Source organism: Colius striatus, chromosome 22 (assembly GCF_028858725.1).
Source record: "Colius striatus isolate bColStr4 chromosome 22, bColStr4.1.hap1, whole genome shotgun sequence".
In the NCBI taxonomy this organism is placed as follows: Eukaryota; Metazoa; Chordata; class Aves; order Coliiformes; family Coliidae; genus Colius; species Colius striatus.
In genome coordinates, this window is record NC_084780.1 from 4,323,078 (window position 1) to 4,350,259 (window position 27,182).

At 56.9% G+C, this 27,182-nt stretch overlaps 1 protein-coding gene across 4 annotated transcripts in view; it reads right to left on the bottom strand.

Annotated features, from left to right (window-relative positions):
* Positions 1-349: 349 nt before the first annotated feature.
* TMCC2 (transmembrane and coiled-coil domain family 2) overlaps positions 350-27,182 on the bottom strand; it is a 28,430-nt gene continuing 1,597 nt past the window's right edge. Inside the window, exons 2-6 of one of the 4 annotated variants that reach the window (XM_062013651.1) lie at positions 19,822-20,334; positions 12,128-12,292; positions 3,039-3,973; positions 2,631-2,766; positions 350-1,528 (exon numbers count right to left, since the gene is read on the bottom strand). In XM_062013651.1, coding sequence (XP_061869635.1) covers positions 1,217-1,528; positions 2,631-2,766; positions 3,039-3,973; positions 12,128-12,292; positions 19,822-20,334 — 2,061 coding nt within the window. In that variant the 3' untranslated portion in view covers positions 350-1,216. Of the gene's footprint in view, positions 1,529-2,630; positions 2,767-3,038; positions 3,974-7,976; positions 8,052-10,385; positions 10,590-12,127; positions 12,293-19,821; positions 20,335-27,182 lie in introns of those variants that run through there. The other 3 variants (XM_062013652.1, XM_062013654.1, XM_062013655.1) reach the window with 3 other exon arrangements.

The window sequence follows — 27,182 nt, forward strand, 5'->3', positions numbered from 1 at the left end:
AGTGCTTAAGGGGATGGAGGGAGCCTGATGAGAGGCCACAGACAGCTTTGGCTTGGCCCTAGGGAGAAGACAGATACCTTCCCCTCCACATGCTCCTTCTGCTGCTTGTGTGGGGGGCTCCTGAGCACCCTGTGCCTGCAGAAGAGGTGAAGGGACAAACTGTCAGCTGAGGCAAAGTGGTTGAGGGCCTCCAGAGCCAGTGGAGTGGCACCTGTTTGCACCAGAGGAGGATCTGAGTGTGCATATGCTTTTATATATATATATATATATATATATATTTATATATCTATGTGTGTGTGTATAGGTATCATACAGAAATATAGATGTATGAAATAACTTAAGAACCATCTGAGACAGCATGCTGTGCTCTTGGGCAGGGCTGGGGAGGCAGCTGCTTGCCTCTTCCCCCTCCCCCCTCCACCAGCTTTGATTCACAAATGGAAACCAGGGTCTTGAATTAAATTACAAACCACACACACACACAGAGACACAGACACACACACACACACACACACCACGGTGCAGGGGCTGGGAAACTCAAGAGGTGTGATGCTGGCAAGTCCAGGTGTCCCTGAAGAGATCAAATCAACTAAAGGCAAGGGAAATAAATAAAGGAAGGAAAAGTGGGCTTGAGTCCCCCTGTGAGGACACAGGGATGATGGCACAGCCCTGCTCTGTCCTGGCCAGGCTGTGGTGGGGTGGGATGTGGATGTCCTGCTGCATGTGTCTTGGACCCGCTTTCTCCTTTCAGCACGTGCTTTGCTTTTGCTCCATCCTGGGGGTGAGCTCTTTTTTTTGGCTGTGTTGGACTTCAAGAGTGAAAGGAAAAACTCAGCCCCCACTCTAACCTTTCTCCTCTGTCTCTGCAGGAAGGGTTCCCAGGGTTGGCTTTGGTCCAGCTCAATCCTTCCCATCGACAGGAGCTCTGCAGAAGCTCCTTCCGAACAGAACCCACCCTAACCCCTTACAAAAGCCCCAGTGCCTCATAAATTAACAGTTTCTTCCAAAAAAACCCCCTCCTTCTCCTCATTCCCCATCCTGCTCTCCCCAAACATCCCCAGAGCACGGAGGGGTCCTGGCTGCAGCGAGGATGGGGGGCTGGAAAGCAACAAACTGAGCGTGTGAAGAAACCACCCGAAGGCTTTGGACCACTGACTGTTCCTCCCCCCTGGCCCCTCTCCTCTGTGGGGAAATGGAAAGGCCTCAGGGCTGCAGATCAGCTGGGGAGCAGGATGTGCTCCAGAAAGTAAGTGATGGAGTCCCAATGCTTCCAGAGGAAGAAGAGGCAGAGGACGAGCAGGGCAGTGCTGAGGATGCGCATGCGGGTCTTCATCAGCGGCGTGATGAAGTTGGCGATGGTGGAGACGAAGACGAGCAGCACGGCCATCAGGGCCAGGATGACATTGATGAACTTGCCCAGCAGTGCCCTGGCATTGGCATTCTCCACCCCTTCCAGCTGCACCACTTGCTGCTGCTGCTGCTGCAGCTCCAGCTTGGTCACTCGGGTCAGGCAGGACTCCACGGCCTCCTGTGAGGGACAGCGCATCAGGGCTGGCTCGGGGCCCCTAAAGGATGCTCTGTGAGGGCTTTGGGGACTTGCCTCATGTTCTGAGAACTTGCTGCTGCAAAGCTTTCTTGGCACACCTCTGATGGATGGACCATCTCAGCTGGAAAAGGGTTTTCCTCTGCCAGCCCTCCCTGAGCTGCTCTGCCTGTGCTGGGGAAGGTCTCGGTGCTGGGGGTACTGGCTGCAGCAGGGGAGATGAACCAAACTGGGACAGCAGGGACTGTGTGTTCACACAAGCCCAGCATGGTGGGGGTGGGAAGGGCCCTGCAGAGCTGCTCCAGCCCCAGCCCCTGCTCAAGCAGGTTCCCCTGGCTCAGGGGGCACCGGAACGTGTCCAGGTGGGGTTGGAAACCTCCTGAGCAGGAGCCTCCACACCCTCCCTGGGCAGCCTGGGCCAGGGCTCCCTCACCTCAGCACCAAAGGACTTTCCCCTGGTGTTGAGTGGAACTGTTTGTGTTCCAGATTGTGCCCATCACCCCTTGTCCTGTCACTGACCACACAGAAAAAAGTGTGGCCCCATTTTCCTGACACCCACCCTTTAGGCATTTGTGTTGCTGAGGTCTCCTCTCAGCCTTCTCTTCTCCAGGCTGAACAGCCCCAGGTCCCACAGCCTTTCCTCACAAGGAAGATGCTCCAGTCCCCTCAGCATCTTGCTGGCCCTGCACTGGCCTCTCTCCAGCAGTTCCCTGTCCCTCTGCAGCTGGGGAGCCCAGAGCTGGCCCCAGGACTCCAGATGAGGCCTCAGCAGCTATGGCAGAGCAGAGGGGGAGCAGAACCTCCCTGGCCCTGTGCCCACACTCTCTTGTATGGCCCACGTGTGGCTTGTAACAGCCCAGTGCTGCAGCCATGCATCTGGAGCCTTGTCCTGCCTCAAGCACCCAGGGACTTCAGCACAGAGGCACAGGCAGGATTTGTGGGGACATGAGTTACCTGCTGCTTGCTGTGACAGCATCCCTGGGAGGATCTGAAGGGTGTCAGGTAAAGGGGCTGCCCTTGCCCTCACTCTTTGCCAGCCCAGGGGGTCTCCTTTGCAGCTGGGAGCTGGGCACTCACGCTCCCCTACCTGGATGTCCCGTGCCCTCTCGTAGGACTGGTAGGCCACCTTCTCCTCCATGCTGGCCAGCTCCTGCTTCAGGTTGGTCATTTCATTCTGGTGCAGCTCGGTGAGGTCGTTCAGCTGCTCCTCCAGCCGCTCATACCTGTGCATGGGGGGTGTGGAGGGCCACTGGAGCGGGCAAGTCTCCCCACACACCCCCCTGCCCTCCTTCCCCTCACACTGGGGAAACAACCCACCCCTCTGCTCCTGCTCATGGCTGATGAAGGGGAAGCAGTGTGTGATCCTCCCCAGTGGTGCTGCCAGGGGCTCTGGCAGGGAGGGCTCCCCATGCCCTTGGCACACAGGGCTTTAGCTGGACAATGCCAGGACGGTGATTCCTCGTGTTTCCCCAAAGAGCCGCCCTCCCACCCCTACCTGTACCGCTCCTCCTGCAAGCACTGTGTCATGTAGGTGTAATCCCTCTGCAGCTGGGCCTTCAGGTCCTCCATGGAGTCCTCCAGGTGTGACTGGCTGTCCTTGATCTCCCGCAGCTCCTCCAGGATGGTGTCAAAGTTATTGTGGTGACTGTCCAACGTGTTGGACTTGGGGCTGCCCAAACCACCGGCTCCAGCCCCCGAGTTGCTGCCACCAGCCGAGCCCGAGGTGGCACTGGAGCACTCGTCATCACTGCCATACTTAGGGCTGGAGACCAGGGTGGCACTGCCACTGAGAGCCCTGGAAGCCTCCTCTGGGTGCCCATCATCCAGCGTGTCCTTCAGGTGGGCGATGTTGTCTGCGCTGCCAAACTTGTTCCGGATGAGGCTGGCGAACTCCCGGGGCTTGGACACCACAGCGGTGTGGGTGGCCTGGGACAAACCTGAGAGCCCTCCCTTGACACCTTCCACCACGCCACCACCGAAGCCGCTGATGCTGGAGCGAACGTTGGCTCCTACATCCTTGAGCCCTTGGTGCATGTCCCTAAAAACATCCTTGGGCTGCCTGGAAGGGCCGTTCTGCTCGATCTCCTTCAGCTTCTTGTGGTAATGCTCCAGCTTCTTGTGCAGCTGAGCGATGGTCTGAGCCGACTTCTGGTTCTTCTTCTCGAACACCTGCTTGATGCGGGACGCTTGCTGCTTGTCGGCGTTGTTGGCCAGCTTCAGGTACTCGGCCACGTTGTCGTCTCGAGCCTCCTGCTCGATCTTGATCTGCTCAGTGATCTTGAGGATCTTCTGGTGCAGGTGCTCGATGGCAGCTTTGGTGCGGTGAGGGTCAGGGGTGCCATCAGGGACGTCCAGGCACACGGGGCCGTCGGCATCGCCGTGCCCGGAGGTGGAGGGCAGGCTGAGAGCTGCCACGTCCCCCTTGTCCAGCTGGAGCAAAGAGAGAGGAGGGTGATGCTCAGCAGAGGTAGGTAACACCCAGACAGTCCCCAGGGAGGGGGTGGGAGAGGGAGGCAAGAAGCGAGTAGGAGATGCAATCACTCTCTGACACTCCCCACACACAGCAATGTCCCACTCTGCTCACCTGGCTCTTGGTTTTTGGGGTCAGTGCCAGCCTTTGGCCATCAGTCAGAGGATCACACCATCATAGTATCGTGTAAGTTGGAAAAGACCTTTAAGCTCATCAAGTCCAAGCCCTCACTTCACACTGCCAAGCCCACCAGTAACCCATGGCCCTCCAAAAAGCCATGTCAGTCAGCCAACCCTTCCACCTTGTGAGCTGGGGGTCTCTGCTCCCCAGCAATGAATGACAGGACAAGAGGCAATGGGCTGCAGTTGGCCCAGGGGAGGTTGAGGCAGGAGCTGAGGCAGAACTGTTTCCCTGAGAGGGGTGTGAGCCCCTGTGCCAGGCTGCCCAGGGAGCTGGGGCAGTGCCCAGCCCTGGAGGGATCCCAAAGCCGTGGAGCTGAGGTGCTGAGGGGTCAGTGGTGCTGGGCAGGGTGAGAACAAGTGGCTGGATTTGATGAGCTTCAAGGTCTTTTCCAATCAAAATGATTCTGTGAATCTATAGTTAACCAGAGCAGTAGTGAGAAGTTGTTTTGTTCCCAGCTAGTGAAGCATTTCCCATCCCACTGCTGACACCCCAGGAATAAGCCAGTTAGAACATGAAGCAACAAAACAATTTGGCTTTCAGGGCTGCTTTTGGGCAATGGCTGACAGCAAAGAGCACCCATTGCTTTGAGCTTCACTCTGACCTTCTGCCTTTGCTCTGAGCAGGGATGGGCACCTGAATTTCTGTGCTGCTGGACAGCCAGCAGCAGCCAGGGACAAAGGAGCAAGGAGCTGAAACTGGAACCTGACATCAATCCTCCCAGCAAACCAGCAGCAAGAGCAGACATTGAGCAACCCAGAGGTATTTTAGTCTTGCTTTCAGAGTTTGGCTTTTAGCCTAGGTGCACACAGGAGTTTCTCAGCTGAAGAGAATCTCCACTCTAGCCCCAGTTTATGGGTGATGTGGGAGCAGCTCCTGATCCCCTGTAGGTGCAGGGATTCCTTTGCTCTCTTTTCCAAGCCTCCTCACGTGCCAGTGCCAGGCTCCTCTCCCAAACACCAGCTGCCACCTCACAAACTCCAGGCTCATGCTGGCTTCCACTTTACAGATGGAAGAATTGGAGCTTTGGGAGAGGAAACAACTTGCCAGGGGCCACACTTGAAATCCCTGGCAGAGCCTGGATTGTAACCCAGGGTCCTGCCTCAAGCTCTCCAACCCCAACCTCCTGCTTTGCCACTTGGAAAGAAAACACAAACTCACTAAATCTTTCCCCAGTGCTGGGTTTAAGGTGCAGATTCTTATGCAAATCTCAGCGGTTGTGTAAATGGCTCCTGGCTCCTAATTAAGAGCTGCTTGAAAGTTAAATACCGTTGGCAGACCTGAATCATTTCTAATTTCCATCACACTTTCCCCGAATGACCCTTTAATAGGGATAATGCTGGGAGAGATGTTGCTTAGGAGTGTGTTATCACCAGGAAATGCCTTGGGAGGGAGGGAGGAATGTTCTCAAGACGTTGCTTATAAACACTCCTGTGCTCAGCAGGTCCCTCGTGGGGCTCAGAAACACAGGGGCAAGTGCTGCCCTCCTGCTATTTATTTGCACCTCCTTTTTCCTCAGCTCTGCTGTCCTGCTGCGAGCTCGGGGGTGTTGCTGCTTCCTAGGAGATCTCAGCCCTGCTGGGAAGGGAAAAGCAGACAAGCACAAGCTCAGTGGGAGCATCCCCCAGCCCCCTCCCCAAGGCTTTTCTTCTCTTCTCCATTGCAGCCAGGGCTGGAGGATGAAAGGCAAAGGAAGGCCAGCAGCCCCCAGGCTGGGGGATGTGGGGCAGAGGTGGGAGCTGCCATCAGTCTGGCTGGAGCAGCACTTTCCAAAAACCCCACAGTGTTTGCAGACCTTGCTGCCAGCCTATTCTTAGTTGCTCAGCTGGGCTGGGCCCTCCAACTGCACCATAAAGGGTTTCACTTTGGTTTCTTATCAAGGGGCAGGAAAGCATCAGGAAACAGACTTTCTGCCCAGATGTGCAATTCCCCAGAGACAAAACCCTCTGTGGCACAGGAAAAAGCAGCCCCTGAGATGGGAAACCCCAAGTAGGCCAATGAAAGGGAGAAGTTGTTCAAACTTTGTTTCCAAAGAGGTGAAAAGTTTGGGAATCACTCAAACCCTTTCCCCTGCAAAGCCAAGCTTGTGGATTGCTTTGGGGGGGGGAAAGGGAGGGCAGGGTAGGTGGTGAATGGCACAGGTCTGATGCTGCCCATCTGAAATCCTTTCCCCAAGCCCCACTTGAAAGCTCAGCTCTCTCTCAGACACAGAAAAAGCCACATCAGGTTATTGCTTTGAAAACAACCACCAGGAAAAAAGACAATACCAATCTCTGCAGTATTAATAGACAGTGCCTGCTAAACCCCAGCAAGCCTAAATGACTGTGCAGTGGATTTAACAGGGGGATTAGCAAAAGCCACACTTTCCCTACATGCAGAAAACCTTCTGGTAGGGCACAGCAAAATGAAAGTGCTGTTTTCCAGCACTTGTTTTCCAGGCTGGCTCAGAGGGGAGAGCAGGGGCTGATGTGGGATGCGGGAGGAATGCGAGATGCAAGAAGAAAAATCATTCTTATCAACAGAGTTCAAGCCAGGAGAGCTGAGATATGCAAAAGGCTCAAGCTAATAAGCTGAGCAAACAGTACTTAGAGAGCCCTGGCCAGGCACAATTATGCAATGCTGGGTTTATTTGCTGCTGCAGGTTTGATGGAAGGAAGCCCAGGTGAGGAGCTCAGGGCCCAGCAGCTCCCTGGGGGCTGTGTCCCCAGCACGGGGCTGTGGGTCTCCCCACACACCCACAGTGGGAGGGATTTGACCCCATTCTTAAGACATTACACAATTGTAGAGTTCAGAACAAGACTCTAGAGACACTTACTCATGCCCTGAGCTATTCTCTCCTCCATAGCCTGTAGCCTACTAGGAAGAGCAGCAGATGAGCTAATGCCGTGGCTCCTGCTGTGGTGACCCCCAGGGATGACTTTCACATGAAGTGTGACCCATGGTTTCCAGCTGCAGCACGACATGGAGATGGAACAGCTGTGGGAAGGAGCATGTGCACCTTCAAGTGTGGAAAAAGTAAGTGCCACTGAGGTGCTGAGAGCTGCTGGCATGCAGGGCAGAGCCCTGGAGCTGCTGCGCTGGTCTGGCAGCTCTGAGGTGTGGGTATCACAACTTGGTGGCTGTGGAAAGCCATGAGAGAGAAGCCAGGGCCAGCAGAGAGATGCAGGTGGGCAGTGGAGGTGGGGAGGTTGATTTTTGGGGCAGTCACAGTGCTTCCATGCTCCCTCTTCCCTAGAGCAGTGGAATTTGGGACAGCATCTGTTGGTGACTGCAATTAGCCCGGCACCAGACAGGACACTCTGGGTGTCCCCAGTGCTGTCCCCATCCCCACGTGCACTCACAGCCCTGTGCCTGCTGGAGCAGAGCTGCTCTTCCCACCACACCTCATTACCCACCCCAGGCATTGAAAATAGAAGCAGGAGCCCTGACTCACACTTCCCACCCTCCTTCCAAGCCTGCAGCGGAGAGCGAAGCCGGCAGCCCTGGGTCCCGCTCCGTGCCCTCCCTGCTCCCTGGACTCCCTGCACAGGCACCACAGCTCAGCACCAGCTGCCTCCACTAATTCACCAGCCTCACAATGTGCATTTTCTGAACATACTGGAGGGAGGCACATGAAAGCTTCCAGCTGCCAGACGAGCTTCTTCCCACCATCACCGTGCCGCTGGCTCCGTTCACCGAGCGCCAGCAACCAGAGGTACCGAAAGCCCCCGAGGGTCTCTCTGCCCATCATCATCCTCCTCCCCTGTGCTCATAGTCTAAACCCCACCAGCTGCCAGGACCTACCTCCATGGTGGGCTGAGCTCGGGTGCCCCGGGGCTAATCCTCAGCCGCGTCCCTGCCGTGTGCAGGAGCCCGGCAGCGATGCGCCGGCTGCCATGGCAGGGGGTGTCCGCCCGGGGAAAGCTGCAGCTGACGGTGGCAAAGTTGTGGGGTTGCAGCAGGGAGGGAGAAAAAAGGGAGGGAGGGAGGGAGGAGGGAAAGGCAGAGCTCTGTCAGGGCTGGCCCCGCGTCCCCGGGCGCCTGCCGGTGGCTGCAGCGTGATGGGCGGCTCAGCAAATGCGCCCGAGCTGTTCTGAGCTCGCAGCGCTGGAGCTTTTCAGGGCTGTAATGCAAAACCCTCCCTTGTCCCTGTGGTGGGATATTCAGCCGCCTCCAGCCCCAGGCGCTGCCTGTGCCCTGACGCACGGGGTCGGGATGGGCTGCTGGCAGCTGCTGTGTCACGGAGCAGGGCGCTGGCACAGGGAGGCACACGCTGAGGGAAACCTCGGCTGCGGGAAAACACAGTCGCCAAACGAGGAGCTGGGGGGTGCAAAGGAGAGAAAAGCCACGAGCCAGCCACGTGTGGAAGGATTTGGAGGTGTTTTGGTCCACAGCGTGCACTGGGACGGAGCCAGGTCCAGCCACAGGGTGATGGGGAGCCCGATTCTGCCACGGGAGAACACGTTGAGCTCACTGGGCAGATACAAGTGTTTGAGGTTTCATGTGCAATGAAGCAGATAGTCAATGGGATGTCCAAAGCAAGCAGGGGTGAGAGCAGCTTCTGCACAAGCTGGTGGCAGTTTGGAGTCACCTCCAGGTGCTGCATTTACACCAGTGCAGCTGGGGTGAGGCCAAAGCAAAGGTGCTGGGGGAGAAAGGAGACCCAGAGCTTGTGCATTTGACCCAGCTCAGAGCAGGGTTGATGTGCTGAGTGCAGCAGAGTCAGGCCTGGATAAAAGCAAGTGAGGGACACAGGATTTAAGCCCCATAGCCTAATGCTGTGCCAGCCCAAAGCCCTCACCGTGCCCTGCTGATGCTGGGGCTGTTTGAAACCTCAAACCAGCTGTGGCATCAGGGCATCTGCAGCCTCAGACAATGGGCTGAATGAGAAAGGTTCATTTCCAGCTCTCTGGTTTAGTTATTTGTCAAAGAAAGAAGAAAAGCAACAGGACAAGAGCAGCTTTGGAAGCCTTTTCAGCCACACATTGAACTGTATGGGCCGGACTGAGGAGCTGGTTGTGACCTAGATGCATGTTTAATGGGGAAGACTGTGCTGCTCCCACAGCTGAGACAAGCCAAGCACTGCTCAGTCTAACAACCCTCATCATCTCTTGGGCTTTCCCTAACCTGGAAGCACAACCTGTTGCATTGGAAAGGCTCTGGGTACAATGCTCTGCACCTCTGAGCTGCCCCATGGTGCACAGGCAGCACAAAAACCAACCTGACCTGGCACTGATGGATTGAAAGGTTGGATTCCCTGGCTCCACAAAAGCACTGTCCCCAGGTCTTGGTCCCTCTGTGTCCTGCAAAATCCCTCAACCTTGCCAGAGACACCACTCGTGCAACACTGGATGAAGCACCCCTGTGGGAAGGCTTCCAGGAGCTCTGACAGGGCTGGGGCTGCCGTGGGCTGCCTCCACTCCCAGGTTAGCTGCCCTGTGTGACAGGAGGAGGAGGGCACAGAGGCAGCAGCCTCTGCTTGGGCTGCCCTGAGCTGGGAAGGCATTTCTTTGAATCACCTGCAGCCTTTATCCTGGCACTGCCAGGCTCCTCCTGAGCAGCCCCAGTGCCTGTGCTCACAGCTCTCCATGCACCCCTGGGTGCTGGGAGCAGGGAGGAGACAGAGCTGGACAGACTGACTCTCACAGACCCATCTGTGATGTGAAGCTGCCAAAGCACAGTTCAGTAACTAAAACCCACTTCTAGCCTGAGCTCCTGCTGCTGCAGCACCAGCCCCCTGCTCAGGACCCTCCCCAGCCATCCTGCTGTGGTAGGTATTTATAGGGGATGGTGCTTGGGAGCAAGGGACAAGCTGAAAGGACCACACTGCATCGTCTTGGCTGCTGTCCCTGTGGTAAGGAAGCAGTGCTGGAGGGGCCCAGAGGGTCCCCACACCCCAGGCCTGGGACAGCACAGCCCTTACACTGACCTGAGCATCCTCACAGACCACAGAACCCAGCTTCTACACACACAGAGCTGCTGGCAGCCCCCCTGCTTCTCAGTCTGCCCTCTTGGGATGACAAGATCTTGCAGGTAAAAGCCTCCCCTCCCCATCTGTCTGCAAGTTTGTGTTAGCAACCTTTGTGCATGCCAGCACTGAGCCCCTTCCCTGCTGTTTGCAGGCACTGGCTCCATCCATACCAACAGGCACAAAGAAGAGCAAGATCCCCAAGGAAGTTAAACCCACCAAGAGCAGAAACCAGCTGTGCCTACCATACAGTGCTGAGCCATGCTGGGGAAGGGTGAGCAAGGAGCAGAGGTTCCTCCTGGTGCTGTGCTGATGCTCTGGAGATGTGGGGTAGGGCCAGAGCTGGTGGGCAAGGCGGCAGCACTGCCCGTGGGGGCCGGCTCTGGCAGCACATGCAGCTCCTCAGCAGCGTGGGCAGGAGCAATGTGTCTGTCCCTCTGCTCCCACTGAAGTGCCTCAGTGAGGGTGGGTTCTGCAGCCTGGCTGAGCCCCTGGATGCCTCTGAGCATGACCCAGGGCAGATCACCCAGGGATGTCCGACTTTAGTTTAACATCTCTCACAGCATCACTTCTCATTTTTAGCACAGGAGCCAAAGGTCACTTCCCATCCCTCTCTGCTGCCTCAGCAGGGCAGGAAAACCCCCAGCTGCACAAGACACTCTGGGAAACACCCTCCCTGCTCCAAGCTCTGCTTTCCATTTCCTTCATTTTACAGTGCTGAAGCCCATCTGCTCCCCAACAGCCACTCCCCACCGTGCTTCTGTGCTGGGACTTGGTCCTGCCAGCCTGTGGCTAACTGTAATAATGCCCCACCTCAAGCCCTCCAACACCTCCTGCCAGCTCACAGCCCCCCTGCAAACCTTATCTGACCTGCCAGGCCGGCCCTTGGGAAGGATGGAAGAGCACAGGCTTCCCCAGGAGAGGCTGAAGAAGTGAGGATTTGATAAACACCAGGATGCCCAGGATGAGAACTTGCAGCAGCCTGCTGCAAGGAGGCCCAGAGAGCATACCTTTTATATCTTGGGGACCTCAGGCAGCTTGACTGACAGGAAACTCCCTCTTGTCAGCTCCCCAGTGCAAGGCAAAGGTTAGAGCTAGCAGGTGACTGCAGAAGCAAGAGCATTGCCCACTAATACCCCAGCAAAGTGAGGTGGAGCAGTGGTGCAGCATTTCCCCTCCCAAGGGCACAGCCTCCCCTCCAGGAGATGCAAAAACCCCTTTGGCATGGGAAAAGTGGAGGTTTGCAAGGAAACTACCTGAGAGGTTGGTGGTGACCTCCCCTTCATCCTCAGCAGCAGCTCTGCTTTAGGAGCTACCCAGCTGCTTAGAAAGTGGCAGCTGGTTTTCAGGCCTGGCTGGAAGAGGCCAGTTGGAAAAGAAACAAACCCCATCTCCCATGCAAAGAAAAGTCCCTGGGTGGCCACAAAGTCACAGCACATTTGGCATGTGCTTGTGCTGAGTGGTGCAGAACCCAGCCCTGACTGCCTCCAACGTCCCAGCCCGAGCATCTCCACCAGGAGATGGGTCACCTCACAATGCAACACAAACACACAGCAGCTTTTGGACCTCAGCTGTGCCTTGGCTGCCTGGCACAGGGGTTTGGCTTAACTGGAACACACAGGGGCTGAGCTGAGCACAGAGAAGCAGGCACTAAAGAAAAGGAAGACGATCATCTGAGCTGCACTACAGCCGAGCTGGGGAAGCTGTGTGCAGATTATTTGGAGCCAGGATGCTGATACAGGTAAGAACTGCAAAGTCCACCCCTCCTTAACCTCACACTCCTGAGTGCTTTTGGTGTCCAAAGCAAGTGGCTTCTTTAGCTAAGACCTCAAACCTCCCAAGTGGCAACTGTACAAAACCCAGCAGTAGCCTGACCTGCACCTGCAGGCACCACCTTGCTCCTCACCCCTTATTCCTGCACACCCCGAGTCTTTGCCTTGCCAGTGCCTAGCAGCAGGAAAGAGAAGATGAGGAGAGGGGTACTTACAAAGACACCCAGCAGAGAATTTAAGAGCAATATCCTTTTCCCAGGACAGGAGTCAGGAGGATGTGGTTCTGGCATGAGGGTGCCCTGGTCACTCCTGCAGAGCGTGGGGCCGGTGCTGCGCCAGGCGGCCGGATCCTCTCCCTCTGTCATGGCTCTGGGTAAGGGCTTGGAGGGGCAGAGAGGATCCTGGGCTGTGCCTTTGCAGAGGCACTACGAAGCTCTGAAGCAGCCAAGAACAAGCAGCACAGGCTGGTGAGCAGGGAGGGAGCCTGGGGGAGCTGGAACAGGCTGAGTGCCTGCTGCAGGGGCCGGTCCTGCCGCTCCAACTGTGCTGGGAGAACAAACAGCACCGCCAAGCGCTGCCTGCACAGGCTGCCGTGCAGAGAACACACCACAGACGAGCTGCCACTGTGCCCTGGTGCCCAAGGCTGAGCTGGGATGGTGTCACCATCCCACGAGGCTCTGGGTGGCAGCAGGCACAGAGCTCCTGCACAGCACCCAGTGAAGAGCCCTGCAGGGAAGTCAGATCCCGGGCTCCATCCCTGCCCTGGGGTCAGGGGGGGTCCCTGTGCCTCTGGGCTCATCCATACCATGCAGACCTCAGTGTTCCCTAACTCAATACCACATCCTGCAGGCTGGGGACTGTCCCTTGTGCCCTGGCCTTGCAGGTCACTGGGAGGGACGCCTCTGCAGAGATGATTCAATGACCATCCCCCATGGGTGAAGTTATTCAGGGCCCTGCCTGTGCTTGGAGGAACTTTGGGGAAATCCCTGCTGTTGTTTTTCCTGGCAGGTGTAACCCCAGGAGCTCCAGCAATGGTGGAGTGACATGGCATTAGAATCCCCCAGCAGTACCCCCTGTCCATGCTGCAGCTGGGTTTCCACACTCCTGAGAGTGCTTGTGCAGCCAGAATTTCAGCAGCTTTTGTATGACAGGTTTGAGGGGGAAGGCAGGGAGAGGCAGAGCCACAGAGGGGTGAGGAGTCACAAGGCAGGACCCTGCTTGGCTCATCCTGACTCAGGAGCCAGATCCTGCTCTCAGTCACAACCCAACCGCTTGCCTGCAGCAGCAGGGGATGGGCAGGAGAGATTGGGGCACAGACACCAGCCCTTCCCCCCTAATCCTGCCCTGGGCACCCTCCCAAATCCCCCTGGGGCAGGCAGTGCTCATGCTGCGTGCTGTTGGGGAGCAGGAGCTGCTGGTGGGCTGGAAACAACAGCCATATGTCAAGGAAAGCTGAGGAACACGATGTCTTTTGCTGGGGGGTGAATCAGTCTGAGGCTGATATTCTTCTCCTCCTGAATTAATTAAGCAGCAATCTCGGGTATCTTTGTCTTCACAGCTATTATCTGCTTCTCCCAAAGTGCTCCTCCAGCCCTTGATGGGAGTGAGGGAGTGAGTTCCCACCACCACAGACCTGTGACACGTGGGGAGCTGGAGGCAGAGAGGTGGGATCTCAGCTGGACACGACAACTTCTGCACCTCCAGCGTCCTGATGCCTGGCAGGGGCTGAGTTTCAGCTTGCAGCTGAGGTCAGCAGTTTCCTCCCCACCCCAAACCCCTTGGCACTCCCTCAGCACCTTGCCTGGATACCAGGGGGGTGATGCTGAGCCATGGGGCTGCAGCGAGGGCAGTTTTACACCACCATTCCCTCTGTTCACTTCTACTGTCACCCCTGGCCTACTTCACTCATTCCTCTGGGATTTTAACACCAGAACTTGCTCAGGGTTTGTGTGGGAGGGAAGGATGTGCTTTGCCTCTGTCAGCAGACTCTCCTAAAGAGGTGCAAGAGACTTCACCAAGCACATGGAAGCATTGGCTCTGGTTCCCAGCTGGGCCCTGAGGGTCACAGCTGGGTTGTGCAGAGCCCCAGTCCCCATCCCACTGGATGACTGAGACCAGTTCTGGGTAATTGGAGCCGTAGGAGGCAAGAAACCACATCCCCACCCTGAAACCAAAGGAGGTGGGATGTCAGTGGGGCCAGAGGGAGCCCTGCACACGCCACAGCCAGCAAGAAGACGATCCTAAGACAGGGGGCATGAACTCTCCCCAAGCTGCTGGGGTGAGAGCTGAGCTGTTCCCACAGCCTCTTGGGCACTTCTTGCCCAAACCCCTCCGTGCCCATGGGCCTCAGACACAGCTCCTTTCTCCCTGCTGCCTCTAATCCATCTCACCCTGATATAGCCACTGACCCAGCCGGCAGCTAAATTTAGCGGGATGAATCCTGCCCTGTGCTCACACGGCTGGTGCCCTTGAGGCAACAGGACAGCGGGAATGGGGCTGTAAGCACAGGTCCCCCCTGCAAGGCAGAGCCCCAGGACACCACAGACCACCTTCTGCAGAGGCTGGGCAGGGGAGGAGGTGTGAGCAGGGAAAGGTCTATGAAGCAGCACAGCTCACAGCTGCTCAGCAGCCGGCCTGGCCCATGAGCCCAGAGCTGAGATGTGGCACGAAACCCCCCGCTGCCCCCCTGCTGCTCTGCCGTGTCTCACAGGGGAAGCATCTGCGCCGGGGGGGGTGAAAGCGGCTGCGGGAGGGGCGCGGGGTGCCGCGGGCAGCTGATGCTGTCACTTGCCAAAGGCAGCCAGGCAGGAAACCCGGCCAGGGCCCGGCCCCTCGCTGCCCCCGGGGATGCTCCGCGGGTCCGGCCCCTCGCTGCCCCCGGGGATGCTCCGCGGGTCCGGCCCCTCGCTGCCCCCGGGGATGCTCCGCGGGTCCGGCCGGGGCCGCGTCGCTCTGGGATGCCGAGGAGCCGGTCGGGGCTGCGCACCCGGAGCCGCCGGTGCGGTAACGCTGCCCTCTAACGGGCGCCGGCAGCGGCTCAGCCCGCTCGCTCTGCGGCTGCGGAGGGACGGAGGATGGCCTGGGAGGGACGCCGAGGCTCCCCGGTGCAGGGCGAGGGCTCACCTGGACGTGCACCATCCCGCAGTCCCCGCAGGCGCCCGCGCAGCTCCCCGGCAGCACCAGGCACAAAACGCCGCGGCCGCTCCGGTCCAGCTCCGGCCGCCCCGACGGGGACCAGGGTGTCCCCACCCCCCCAAACCCCCGGGAGGCTCAACCCCGCCGGCACCCGGCTCGGCTGCTCTCACCGCTGCGGGGGATGGGGGTCCGCAGCGAGTCCCCCCCCCGCAGCCGCTGCCAGAGCCTCGGGAGCCGTCCCGGCCCCTCTGCTCGCCTCGACCGTCCCACACGGCGCTGGCGGGTCACCAGCAGGGGATTAGTGGGATAAGGAGAAAGCTCTTCAACACGCTCCCTGCCCGCAGCCTCCTCCCCTTCCAGCCCCAACTGTTGCCACCACCGCTGTCACACGTGTCACCGTGTCCCTCCCATCACCGTGCATCCCCCATCACTGGGTCCCTCCCATCACCGTGTGTCCCCCATCACCGTGTGTCCCCCATCACCGTGTGTCCCCCATCACCGTGTCCCTCCCATCACCGTGCATCCCCCATCACCGTGTGTCCCCCATCACCGTGTGTCCCCCATCACCATGTCCCTCCCATCACCGTGCATCCCCCATCACCGTGTGTCCCCCATCACCGTGTGTCCCCCATCACCATGTCCCTCCCATCACCGTGCATCCCCCATCACCATGTCCTTCCCATCACTGTGTGTCCCCCATCACCATGTCCCCCCCATCACTGTGTGTCCCCCATCACCGTGTGTCCCCCATCACCGTGTCCCCCCCATCACTGTGTCCCTCCCATCACCGTGTCCCCCAGCCACCACAGAACAGCCTTCCTGCTCTCCCCCGACACACCAACACCAATGAACAGCCCAAGCAAGGGAGCCACACACCATAGGACATGCAGGACACCAGCTGCCTGCAGCCCCAAAGAAGTGTCCCCCCCCCCAAAGCTGTCTGGGGAGTGGAGAACAGCAAATTGAAGAGCATGTGCCCCACATGGACCTGCTGTGGGTCTTGGAGCAGAGTCACAGCACACAAAGCCTTGGTCCCAAACTGTGTGTGATTGGCAGTGGGAGGCAGGGGATGGCTGAGTCATCCCACCCTCACTGGGGGCTGCTCTTTGCATGCACAGGGTGGGCAGAGGTGGGGAAGGAAGCCATGAACACACGAGCTGGGGAAGGGGCTGGAGAACAAGGCTGGTGAGGAGCGGCTGAAGACCTTTTGTGGTGTTTAGTCTGGAGAAAAGCAGGCTGAGGGGAGACATGATCACTATAAGAAGTGATAGGACAAGAGGAAAGGGGTTGAAGTTGCCCCAGGGCAGGTTGAGATTGGAGCTGAGGCAGAGCTGTTTCCCTGAGAGGAGTGTGAGCCCCTGTGCCAGGCTGCCCAGGGAGCTGGGGGAGTGCCCAGCCCTGGAGGGACCCCAAAGGCGTGGAGCTGAGGTGCTGAGGCTGTGGGTCAGTGCTGGGCTGGGCAGGGTGAGGAGATCAATGATCCTAAAGGTCTTTTCCAACCAAAATGACTCTGTGATTCTAAGGTGGGCAGAGGTGTGGAAGGCTTTGATGGGGAAGCCACAAGCACACACGTTCCAGCTGAGCATCACCCTGCAAAGCAAAGCCCTGTCTGCAGTGGTGCAGCACAGGTGACAGCCCTTTGCTGTCCTAACTAGGGGTTACTGCTTACTGATGCTCCTCACAATGGGCAGCTCTGCTGGGGCACAGGGCAACTGCAGGTGCAGCATCTCTGGGGCTACATCATAAGCCCCAGCCAGAACCAGCTTCCAGTGCCAAATGCTCAGGCTGTGCTGTGCTTCTCTTCTCCTCCAGTCACCCAGCAGTTGACTCCTGGGGAGACTGGGAGTGCAGGAGGGAGAAACAGACTGTGCTTGGCCCCAGCACAAGATGAGGAACCAGTGTGAGTGAAGGTAAGAAGAAACTGCAGGTACCTAATTAAGAAGAGGGGAAAAAAAGAAGAGCTAAAATCAATAGCTGCTCAAAAAGCACTTGCTGAGGCTGAGGGATCCCACGAGGGACAAATCCAGTGTGAGCTCAGGCCCTTCTGCAATGGATGGGAAACTCAGTGTGAAATTCTAGGGGGAAAAATAGAGTAAAATAGAGGCAAAAGAGCTCCTCTTTCCCAGGAGGGCTGTGTACCTGGGGTGGTGGCTTCCAAACTGAGGGGGAAATGGGGAGAGGGGGTGTCTGACTCTGGCAGGATGATGTGCAGGCCAAATGAAGCAATTGCTGGCCCAAAGCCCTGCTGTGGAGGTGCCTGCCTGGGTGTGCTAGAGCCTGGGCCAGGGCAGCAGCAGCCATCCTTGTTTTAGAGGAGCTGTACTGCTGTGGGCACAGGGCTGGGTTTCCTCAGGGCTATGGGAAAATAATACTGCATGAGAATATCACATAGCTCTTGTTTCTCTAAATAGGTTCTTTTTCCACTGCCTCACAAAGGCCCCAGTATTGTCTCTCTTCTTATTACTCTTTGTGTTATATGCAGTTAATTATTCATTCCCCTTTCTGTGCTCTTTGTGCTGCTCAAGGGGTGGACACAGACCTGCTCTGCTCTCACCTCCCTCCGGGTTCTCCTCTCATGGTGTGAAATGCTTTGGCTCAGAGCTTCAGCTGCAACCCCAGAGGGTTCAGTGGGACTGAGCTCCTGCAAGGCCAGTGCCACAGCCCTGAGGGAAGAAATGGTCACAGAATCCCAGCATGGTGGGGGTGGGAAGGGCCCTGCAGAGCTCACCCAGCCCCAGCCCCTGCTCAAGCAGGTTCCCCTGGCTCAGGGGGCACAGGAACGTGTCCAGGTGGGGTTGGAAACCTCCTGAGCAGGAGCCTCCACACCCTCCCTGGGCAGCCTGGGCCAGGGCTCCCTCACCTCAGCACCAAAGGACTTGCTCCTCCTGTGCCAGGGGAACTGTTTGTGTCCCAGCTGATGCCCATCAGCCCTTGTCCTGGCACTGGGCACCACAAAGTGTGGTCCCATCCTCCTGACACCCACCCTTTAGGTACTTGTGAAGTGTTGCTGAGCTCCCCCCTCAGTCTCTTCTCCAAGCTGAACAGCCCCAGGTCCCACAGCCTTTCCTCACAAGGAAGATGCTCCATCCCCTCAGCATCTTGGTGTCCCTGTACTTGCCTCTCTCCAGCAGTTCCCTGTCCCTCTGCAGCTGGGGAGCTCACAACTGGACATGGTCCCACAAATTTTGGCTGCAGGTGCTCAAATCAACAACCTGAGCAGCTCCTGGCCCTGTTTGGGTGCTTGGTCTGGGTGCAGTGTGCCAGTGGGGAGGAGTGACTGCCAGGGAAGGGTTGAGTGCCCTGATTTGCACACAGTAAAAAAGGGAGAGAAGGACTTGGGCAGCTGTTTCTTGCAAAGCTGTTGCTGCAGTGGTGTGTCCCTTGGGACCAGATTCCCATGTCCTGGTGATGGCCCCATCCCTGCATGGCTGTGGCAGGGGAGCAGCGCTGGCACCCCCTGTGAGCGTCAGCTGCAGCTCAGCACTGGGACTGCCACACCAAAACAGAAAGAAAAAGTATCTGGTTGATCCTCTTTCCATTAGCTCAGAGGGCAACAGGAGTCTCCAGGTCAGATTTCTCTCCCAGAGACTCGGTGCCAAGGAGAGAGGAGCAGCTGGGGGGCAATGAGTGGGAAGTGTTGCCCCAAGCTCTGTGCCTGCTGAGTCTTGCTGCTTGAGGGGAGGGCATGGACCTGCCCTCCCTGCTGATACCTCACCCTGGCAGCTCTGCCCAGCCACTGCCACCCTGTTACATGGCTATTCCTGTAAGAGCCACACAGCCAAGAGACCCACAGGGTGCTGGATCCTGCCTGGCCATCTCCCCACCCCATGTCCTATTGCTCTGCCAATTCACTGCTGATGTTTTCAGGGAAATTAAAGACTCAGGAGGATGCATCAAGCCCTGAGGGCTGCAGAGAGAGGTTTGACAAGGTGACACCCCCTGAGTTGCCAAGGAGAGAAGCTGACACAGAGAATCCCACCAGCACCCAGGGCTGCTCGTGCTGTGTCCCCAGGAGCCACGCTGCTGAGCTAATCTCAGCTCTTTCATAATTAACAGGCCTAAACACTAGATGGAAATACCATCCTGTCCATTAGCTCTGCACACAGTGGTTTCAAAATCACTTTGGACAGGGCCAGTTTGCAGCTGCCTGGCTGAACCCGTTGCCTGGGATCCCTCTCTGACCTCCCTCTGGGGGTCTCACTCCACGGGCACAGAGCTCTTCCAGGTCCCTTTCTGTCTCCCTCAAATCCCACTGCTGGTCTCAGAGCAGGGCATGTCCCTGCCTTCACCCTCCTGCAAGAGGAATCATAGAATGGTGGGGGTTGGAGGGGAACTTTATAGATCATCTAGTGCAGACCCCTGCCAAAGCAGCTCCCACCTAGATCAGGTCAGTGTCCAGGTGGGTTTGGAACCATCCTGAGCAGGAGCCTCCACACCCTCCCTGGGCAGCCTGGGCCAGGGCTCCTTCACCTCACACTGAAAGAGTTTTATCTTGTGTTTAAGGGGAGTATTTTGTGTTCCAGCTTCATCCCATCACCCCTTGTCCTGGCACTGGAGACAACAGAAACAAGTGCTGCCCCAACCTCCTGACACCCACCACTTCAACCCCCAGCAGCCTTCAGCCCCGACTTGCTGCCATCCCCTGTCCCACACACCCAGTGCCACCAGCACAGCCTGGAGGTACCATCTCCTCCCAACAGCTTCTTGGGGTGCTCCACACCCAGTCTTTCCCCCAACCCCCAGCATGGCCTCATCCCTTGCAGCACAGCCCTACCTTATCAGCCAGGCACTCGGTGTCCTCAGTCAGCAGGTAAACAGCCCCGCTCTCAGCCAGGAGAATGGCAGTGTCAGTGGTGGAAGAAGACCTGGGGCGACCCTGGTGCTGATGCAGGATGGCTGTGAGGCTGCTGTCCTGGGGGGCTTTCCGGAGGAGGTGGGGGCTCCCTTTCTGAGGCTCCAAAGAGCCGCTCTTGGCCCGGCGGCTGCCGCTGTGCAGGCTGGCGCCGCGCTTGATGGAAGGCCGGGAGCGGATCTGCTGCAGCACGCGGTTGAAGGCCGTGGGCCGTGCGGGCAGGTCGTGCAGGGACACGGCGTAGGAGACACGGTGCATCTCCGGGGATCTCTCCTTCTCGTCAGGGGACTCGTGGTCGGACGGGCCGGAGTGAGGCGGCGGCTGCGGCGTGTCCTGGGAGTTCTGGTGCTCCCGCTCCCGCGATCGCCGGCGGCTGTGGAAAAGGTGCTTCAGGCCGTGGCCGAACATGGAGCCTTCGGAGAGCTGCTGGATCTTCTGTGGGAGAGGAGAGGAGAGCAAACAATGGCTGCTAATGTCGGGAAGGGATCGTGGAATCGCTGTGCTGGGGGTTGGGAGGGACCTTTAGAGATTGTCCAACCTCCTGCAGAAGCAGCTCCCACCTAGGTCAGGTCACACAGGAATGTGTCGAGGTGGGTTTGAAGAGCTCCAAGAAGGAGCCTCCACACCCTCCCTGGGCAGCCTGGGCCAGGGCTCCCTCACTCCAACACTGACACAGTTTGTCCTTGTGTTTCAATGGAACTGTTTGTGTCCCAGCTCCATCCCATCACCCCTTGTCCCATTGCTACATAGAACAGAAAGAAGTGCTGCCCCAACCTCCTGACACCCACCAGTGAGATACTTTTAAGTATTAATGAGCTCCCCCTCAGGCTTCTCCTCTCCAGGTTGAACAGCCCCAGGTCCCACAGGCTTTCCTCACAAGGAAGATGCTCCATCCCCTCAGCATCTTGGTGTCCCTGCACTGGCCTCTCTCCAGCAGTTCCCTGTCCCTCTGCAGCTGGGGAGCCCAGAGCTGGCCCCAGGACTCCAGATGAGGCCTCAGCAGCTGTGGCAGAGCAGAGGGGGAGCAGAACCTCCCTGGCCCTGCTGCCCACACTGCTTGATGCCCCCAGGATGCCATTGTGCACATGCAGCTCTGATGGATGGTGCCTACACTAGTAGTGAACCAAAACACAAAGCTCAAGGGCTTAAAGAGCATCTGGAGGGCTCTGGGAACCCCACAGCAGGCCAGAGGGACCAAGTCCTGCTGCCAGCACTGCACTTGATACCTGTGGCAGAGTATTAAACATTAGTGGTCATTTGACAGCACACAGGGCTGAGCACAGTGTCTTAGGATGGTGCAGGTATGCAGCTCCAAGAGCATTCCCCACACTGGAGGAAGGTCTTTGATAAGCATTGATTACCATTAAAAGGAATAAGAGCAGCAAAACAACCTTTCAGAGCAATGGAGAGAGGAGGGAGCCTGCTACAGCCAACACCATGTGCATGGAGCAGCCTTTTCCCTGGCTTGAAAAGTCAGGGTTCCTCCCAGCTTTGGAGCCTCAACTCACTGCCAAGAGCCACCTGCTCTCCCAGATGTGCCCCAGGGAGGACTGGGGAAGGCCTTTTTTGCCCAGGGGAATTTCCAGGGGAATGGACCAGGCTGGCCTTGCTTATGGAGGTGAAACAGCAGCTACTGGCCCAGTGCCACCAAATCCAGTCCCTGCTGGGCAGCAACTGGTTTCCAGCAGGAGATGTGGGGACACGTGGCTCCCCTGGGTACCCCTGGGCCTTCCTCTCCCAGAGGGCTGAGCCTCAGGTTCCCACAGAGCTGGGTGGCTCCTGGGAATCCGAGTGGCCTCTTGCCATGGCCAAGTCATGCAATATGGATGGTGGAACAGATCATGCTCCTGATTACAGCCAGGTCAGCCCAGAGCAGTTTCCCTGCAGCCACTGGAATGCCCAGATTTGCATCCATGGCAGATTTTTGGCTGGGTACCCTCTGAAATCCCCTGTGTGTGGCTGAACTGGGGGCAGCAGCGTGGGCAGAACTTTGCAGCCATCTGCACAGGGCTCAGCACATCCCAGATCCCATGTCCATCACAGCTCCCAGGCAGAAAGGGAACAATCTTGAGACATCCAAAGATCCCCTTGCCTCCCAAAGCAGCCTCAGCTACCAGAGATGCAGCAGATAACAAGGCATGGGGCTGCCCTGTTGCTTTCTGCCTCTGTTTTGGAGTTAAGCTGAGCATCCTACCTTTGAGGACACCAGCCCTGAGCCTGCTGACGCTCAGGGACATTCCACCCCTGATTTACTGCTGCTGGGGCTCTCCCCAGGGGTGCTGGTTCCTTTAACTGAGGCACTGCCATGAAGTCATGCCTGAAAACCAGCATGAAGTGGGCTCCAAACCAAGGAGCTACTTATAGGCCCAGCAGACACTTGGCTTCTACAACAGCAGCAATGTTTGAGACACCACCTCCAGGAGCTGCAGACTGGGCAGGATTTCGTGGTTATACAGAAAGGACTCCTAAAAATCCCAGGTATTAAAGCCACAAGGTCCAAATCCATCCAGGCCTCATTCTCACCCCACCTGCGGCATTGACAAGGGGTCAGCAATTAGATCCCCTGTCACTAAACACTAGAGGCAAACCCTTTAATCCTCCTGTTCTCTCTTCACCCTGAACATTTTCCACTCTTTTGGGGTGTTTTTTTTCCTGGGAAATATATAATAAATGTGGGGTGCTGAAATTGCTCCTTCAGGAAACTGATTTCAATGTGATTCTATTTCTAGAGTCTCTATGGAAACTGAGCCAGCACTAGATAGGTAACAACTATAAACCCACAGCTCTCTACCATGAAGGGTTATGGCATAGCCTCAGATGCACAGTTGGCCCTTTAGAAAGGTCCAAGTGAAAAGAAACAACCAACTCCCTTCCTGGAAGATGAAGAAAACAAGGAAAGCAAAGGCAGCAATAAAGGTAGAGGGTGTTTCTCCAGTACCAGAGTGGTGGGAGGCACAGATTCATCTTTTAAGAGAAACTCTCTTCAAGGCCTTTCCAAGTTTTCCTGACAGAGCTTTCCTGGGCTCTGCAGGCAGGGATGTGAAGGGGTTTGGGGGTATCTGCATGCAAGAAAAACAGGGAGGAAAGCAAAAAGAGGAATCCCAGCCCTGTTGTTCTGGGCTTGAATCCCACTGGGTTGATGGTTTGTCTGTGTTCAAGAGTTGTCAGGTCACCATCACCAAGCCATTCTGTAATGGTTATTGCAGAGAATGTGCTGCTGTGAAAGCTGTTTCCTTCTGGTACTCCAGGATGTTATTGCACTTCCTAAGCAGAGGCATCTTTCTGGCATGAAACTCCTCAGGGCTGAGGATGGAGCATCTGCATGGGCTGCTTTGGAAGAGTTGTAGCTGAAGAGCTGATGCAATGGATTGGGAGATGAACTCCCCAGAGTGGGCTGCTGGAAAACACTAAGATTTACACCAAAAGAAAGGGGTGGTTTGATTTCTTTTGCCTTTTTCCTGAATGCAGCCAGAGCCTCCTGTGTGGTGGTGGGGACTCAAAGGACAGGCTCCCTGCTTCATGTCCCCAGGAGGTGGATGGGTTGTTGGCCAAGGCACGTGGTGTGGCTGAGCACAGCTTGGGGCTGAGCACACTCACTCTCTGCCTCCTCCCTATGGCTTTATCCATTGATAGAAAGTGCTAAGTTGTGAGAAGACAGAGGAGGCTGTATGAACTCCCCCATACCCAGAACAGAGTCCTGGCCCTGGGGGGACACCTCAGCGACAAGCCACATCTGGCCAGGAACCAAACCCCTCCCCCTCAATTTAATCCAAACTCAAATACCCTGCAGGAAGACAGTGACTTGGATGAGTGTTCTGTCTGGGATGCTGCTCTTTGGCAGAGGCAGGTGCTCTGGCAGGGATGTGCATTCCCTCTCCTGCTCCAGCTGTGCTGGAGCCTGAGACCTCCCAGTTCCTCACTAAATGGTTTTCCAGCTCTGCCCTGACATCCAAACCTCTGTCTCAGCTTTCAGACATGCAAGGAGAGAATCCTGCAGCCATGACCTTTCACAGCACACACACATTCTCTGAAGTGCTGCTCAATTATCAGTATTATTGTTAATTATTCATACCCCTGGCCTGCCCAGAGACTCCAGCTGAGACTCTGCAGCCCTTTGGAGGCCTTGCACTGACAAAGTGGAAGGTTGTCTCATCCCAACTCACCCCATCCCATTCTGTTCCATCCCATCCCACCCCACAGCACTCTGGATTCTCAGGCACAGGGTGAGCCAGTCTTTCACAGACAAGGAAAGGCCAAGCTGCTGAGCAGCTCCCAGCCCTGCAAGCAGCAGCTGCACCCTGGGAGATCCTGCTTGTCCCCACACAGGGTTCCTAGTCCTCCTGCTGCTTTCTCCAGCTCCTGTGAGTCCCCAGTAAGAGGGTGCTATCACCACCCTGCACCCCACTGATGGCAGCCAGGCAAGGGGCTGGAGCAGACTTGTCCCTGGGGGGTGGCAGCCAGCCCAGCCACCCCTCACAGCTCCATCTCACACCAGCACCCTGAGCCCTCATTCTGCTGCTCCTCCCACTGCCACAAACGACGAGGAAAGAGTGTAGATGTTCTAAAATGGAAAATAAAGCACTCCCCCACACACTCTTCTCCTCCCAGGGACAGCATGAGAGCACAAACATGTGACAAACGTTAGTCATGTTGTTTAACGTGCTACCAAAACGCTGTAGTGACATTGCAGCTCCTTGAACTCTCTCCAAAATAACATCTGTGGGGCTGGCACTGATTGCCCAGGTACGGCTCCAGCTAAGGGGGCTGCAGACCCACCCCTCACTCCAGCTCCTGACCTCAGGTGGCATTTGTAGGGTGAGATCTCTGCTGCTGGTGCTGAGAGGAGTCAGATGTGGTCTCAGGAGAGTAACACAGCGAGCGGCAGCCCACGACTGCTTCTCCCGTAGCTGTCACCTCTCCTGAATCGACTGTGGGGATGCTGAGAGCTGAAGTTCAGTGGGAAGTGAGGATGGGGACCCTGAGGGGTCAGGTCTGGGGGGAGCTGGGGCTATAGGCTGCTGGACAAGTGACCCACCTCAACGTGAGGCTGTGTCTGCTGGGAAGCGTCACACGGCTCCCAGGAGGACAGAGCAGCCCTGGCCTTGGCTCTCACCCCTCCACAAACCCCAGGGCAACACACTGGCCTTCTGGCTGCACCCTGCCCAGGAGGATGTTCTCCTCTCCTCAGGGGGGGGTCACAGGATCCTTGCCAGCAGCCAGAGAGCTTTTGATGAGCGATGGCCTGGGGAGGTGATGGATGCAGCTGCTCCAGGGACCCCACTGCTCCTGCTCGAGCTGCTTGACAACAGCTCCATCCCACTAACCACAGGGGAGCCAGCTCACCTTGCCTGTGTCCTTTCAAGACCAAAATATGCCTGGAAAATTGTTCATGTGAGGGATTAAATATAAATGTACCTGAGGGTTTTAGAACAGGGGCTGGTGACCTTTACAGAGAGGAGGAACCCTCCCTGCAGTGAGCAGCTTGCACAGGCAACACCATGGAGAGGACTCTGAACTGCACCAGAGAGTCTGCACCCCCCAAACCCTTCCCCTCACACTGAGGGACCTTCAAAAAAAAATGAGACCAGCTGAGCTAGTTTGACCTGCTAGGAGTAAATGAGAGGTTAATGCTTTGCCCCATCCCCTCCAGCCACCACCATGCCAACCTCATTGCTCAGGGCAGCATCTGTGCTGGGACCTGCACATCCTGTAGTGGGGCTTCCCCTTGACTTTCATCTCCCTCCTCCCCAGGAGATGTTTCCCAGCTCCAGGAGAGGTTTCCCAGCTCCAGGAGAGGCTCCTCAGTTCCAGGAAACCCAGTTGAAGCTTTCTGTCCATGGATGTGGGGTTTGGATCAAGCCCTGAGAAGAGGGCTGAGGCCAGTGCCTCTGGACTCCTGCTGAACTTGGCTTTCAGGTTCAAAGGAGGGAAAGGTGGGAGCCATGAAGACCAAGATCGTGAAACTGGAGATGGAAATGACATCAGGCTTCAACTTTCAGCCCTTGGCCACATCAGCCTGTTTGAGAAAACAGAGAGACCTGGGGAAAACATCCAGCTCAGAGTGCTTGGGGAAAGTGGTGATGGGACACCCTGGTACCTATGAGGGGCTGGATGTGTCCTGCAGTGTTTTGTATGGATCCAGTCACTCTGCTGCAGAGCACAGCAATCCCTGCCACCCAACACACAGCAGAACTGTGTCACTCATCTGCTTTGCTCCTTGCCAGAACTCCTTTCTTTTTCCCCCTTTCCTCTAATGGAGCCTTCCTGCTCGGCAAAGGAGCTGGGGCTGGGGAACAGAGAGCTGCCACAGCTCTGCTGGGGTTAGGGGATGGAGATGACATAAGGCAGCGTGTTGTTGACAGCTCCAATCCATCTTGTGGCAGCCAACACAAAAAGGTTACATCTGATGCTTGGCCATGGAGAGATGAAGCTGTGGGGCTTGGTGTGGGGACAGCCCAAGGGCCAAGGATCAGCTTGTTTGAACCCAGCACACCGTGGTGAATGCAGAGCAGGGAGAGCAGCTCTGGGAGGGGTCTGGGGCAGGCAAATGTTCAGATTTTATTAATGATGGCACTAATTGCAGCAACAGGAGGTGAAGTGGCTGGATCAGTGGTGTCTGTGGTGGGGCCAGGCAGAATGCCCAGCTCTGCCACGGAAGCTGTGGGCAGCACTGAGACCCAATTCCTCAGGCATTCTGCCTGGAGAAGCAAGTCTGAGGATCCACTCCACGTGGGCAATTAATTGCTGAGCTACAAATGTGTTAAAGGTGGCATCATGGAGCAAACCTACATTAGGGCATCAATAAAATCAATAGGTGTCTGGGCAGTGCTGGTGCTGCAAGTTGAACTGGGCTGAGCTCCAGGAAGGGACACTTGGTCTGATGGCCATCTCCATTGCAAGCTGTGGCTCCTTTTACCCCAAGGTCCCACCCCTTGTTGACTCACTGGGCAGGTGAAAAGGGTCCTTGGGTGGGATGGAGAGAGGCTGGGGATGAGAAGCAGCACCAAGCCAAGCCTCCTTGAGGTAAGGGTGTCCCACTGCACCAAGCCTTGTGTGGTCCTCAGCACCACATCCCCACGGATGTGCCTTCCCCTTGCATGGGGCTCTCCCCTTCCAGCTGCTTTTAGGGCAGCTCAGCAAAGCCAAAACGGCTTCAGGAGCAGGAGCTGCTGCTGGGACACTGAGGAAGAGGCATGACATATCACAGCAAGCAACATCCTGCAACTTCTGCTTAAAGGGGCTGAGTTCTCTTGGGAATGTTGGGGTTTCTTAATGCCCTGCCT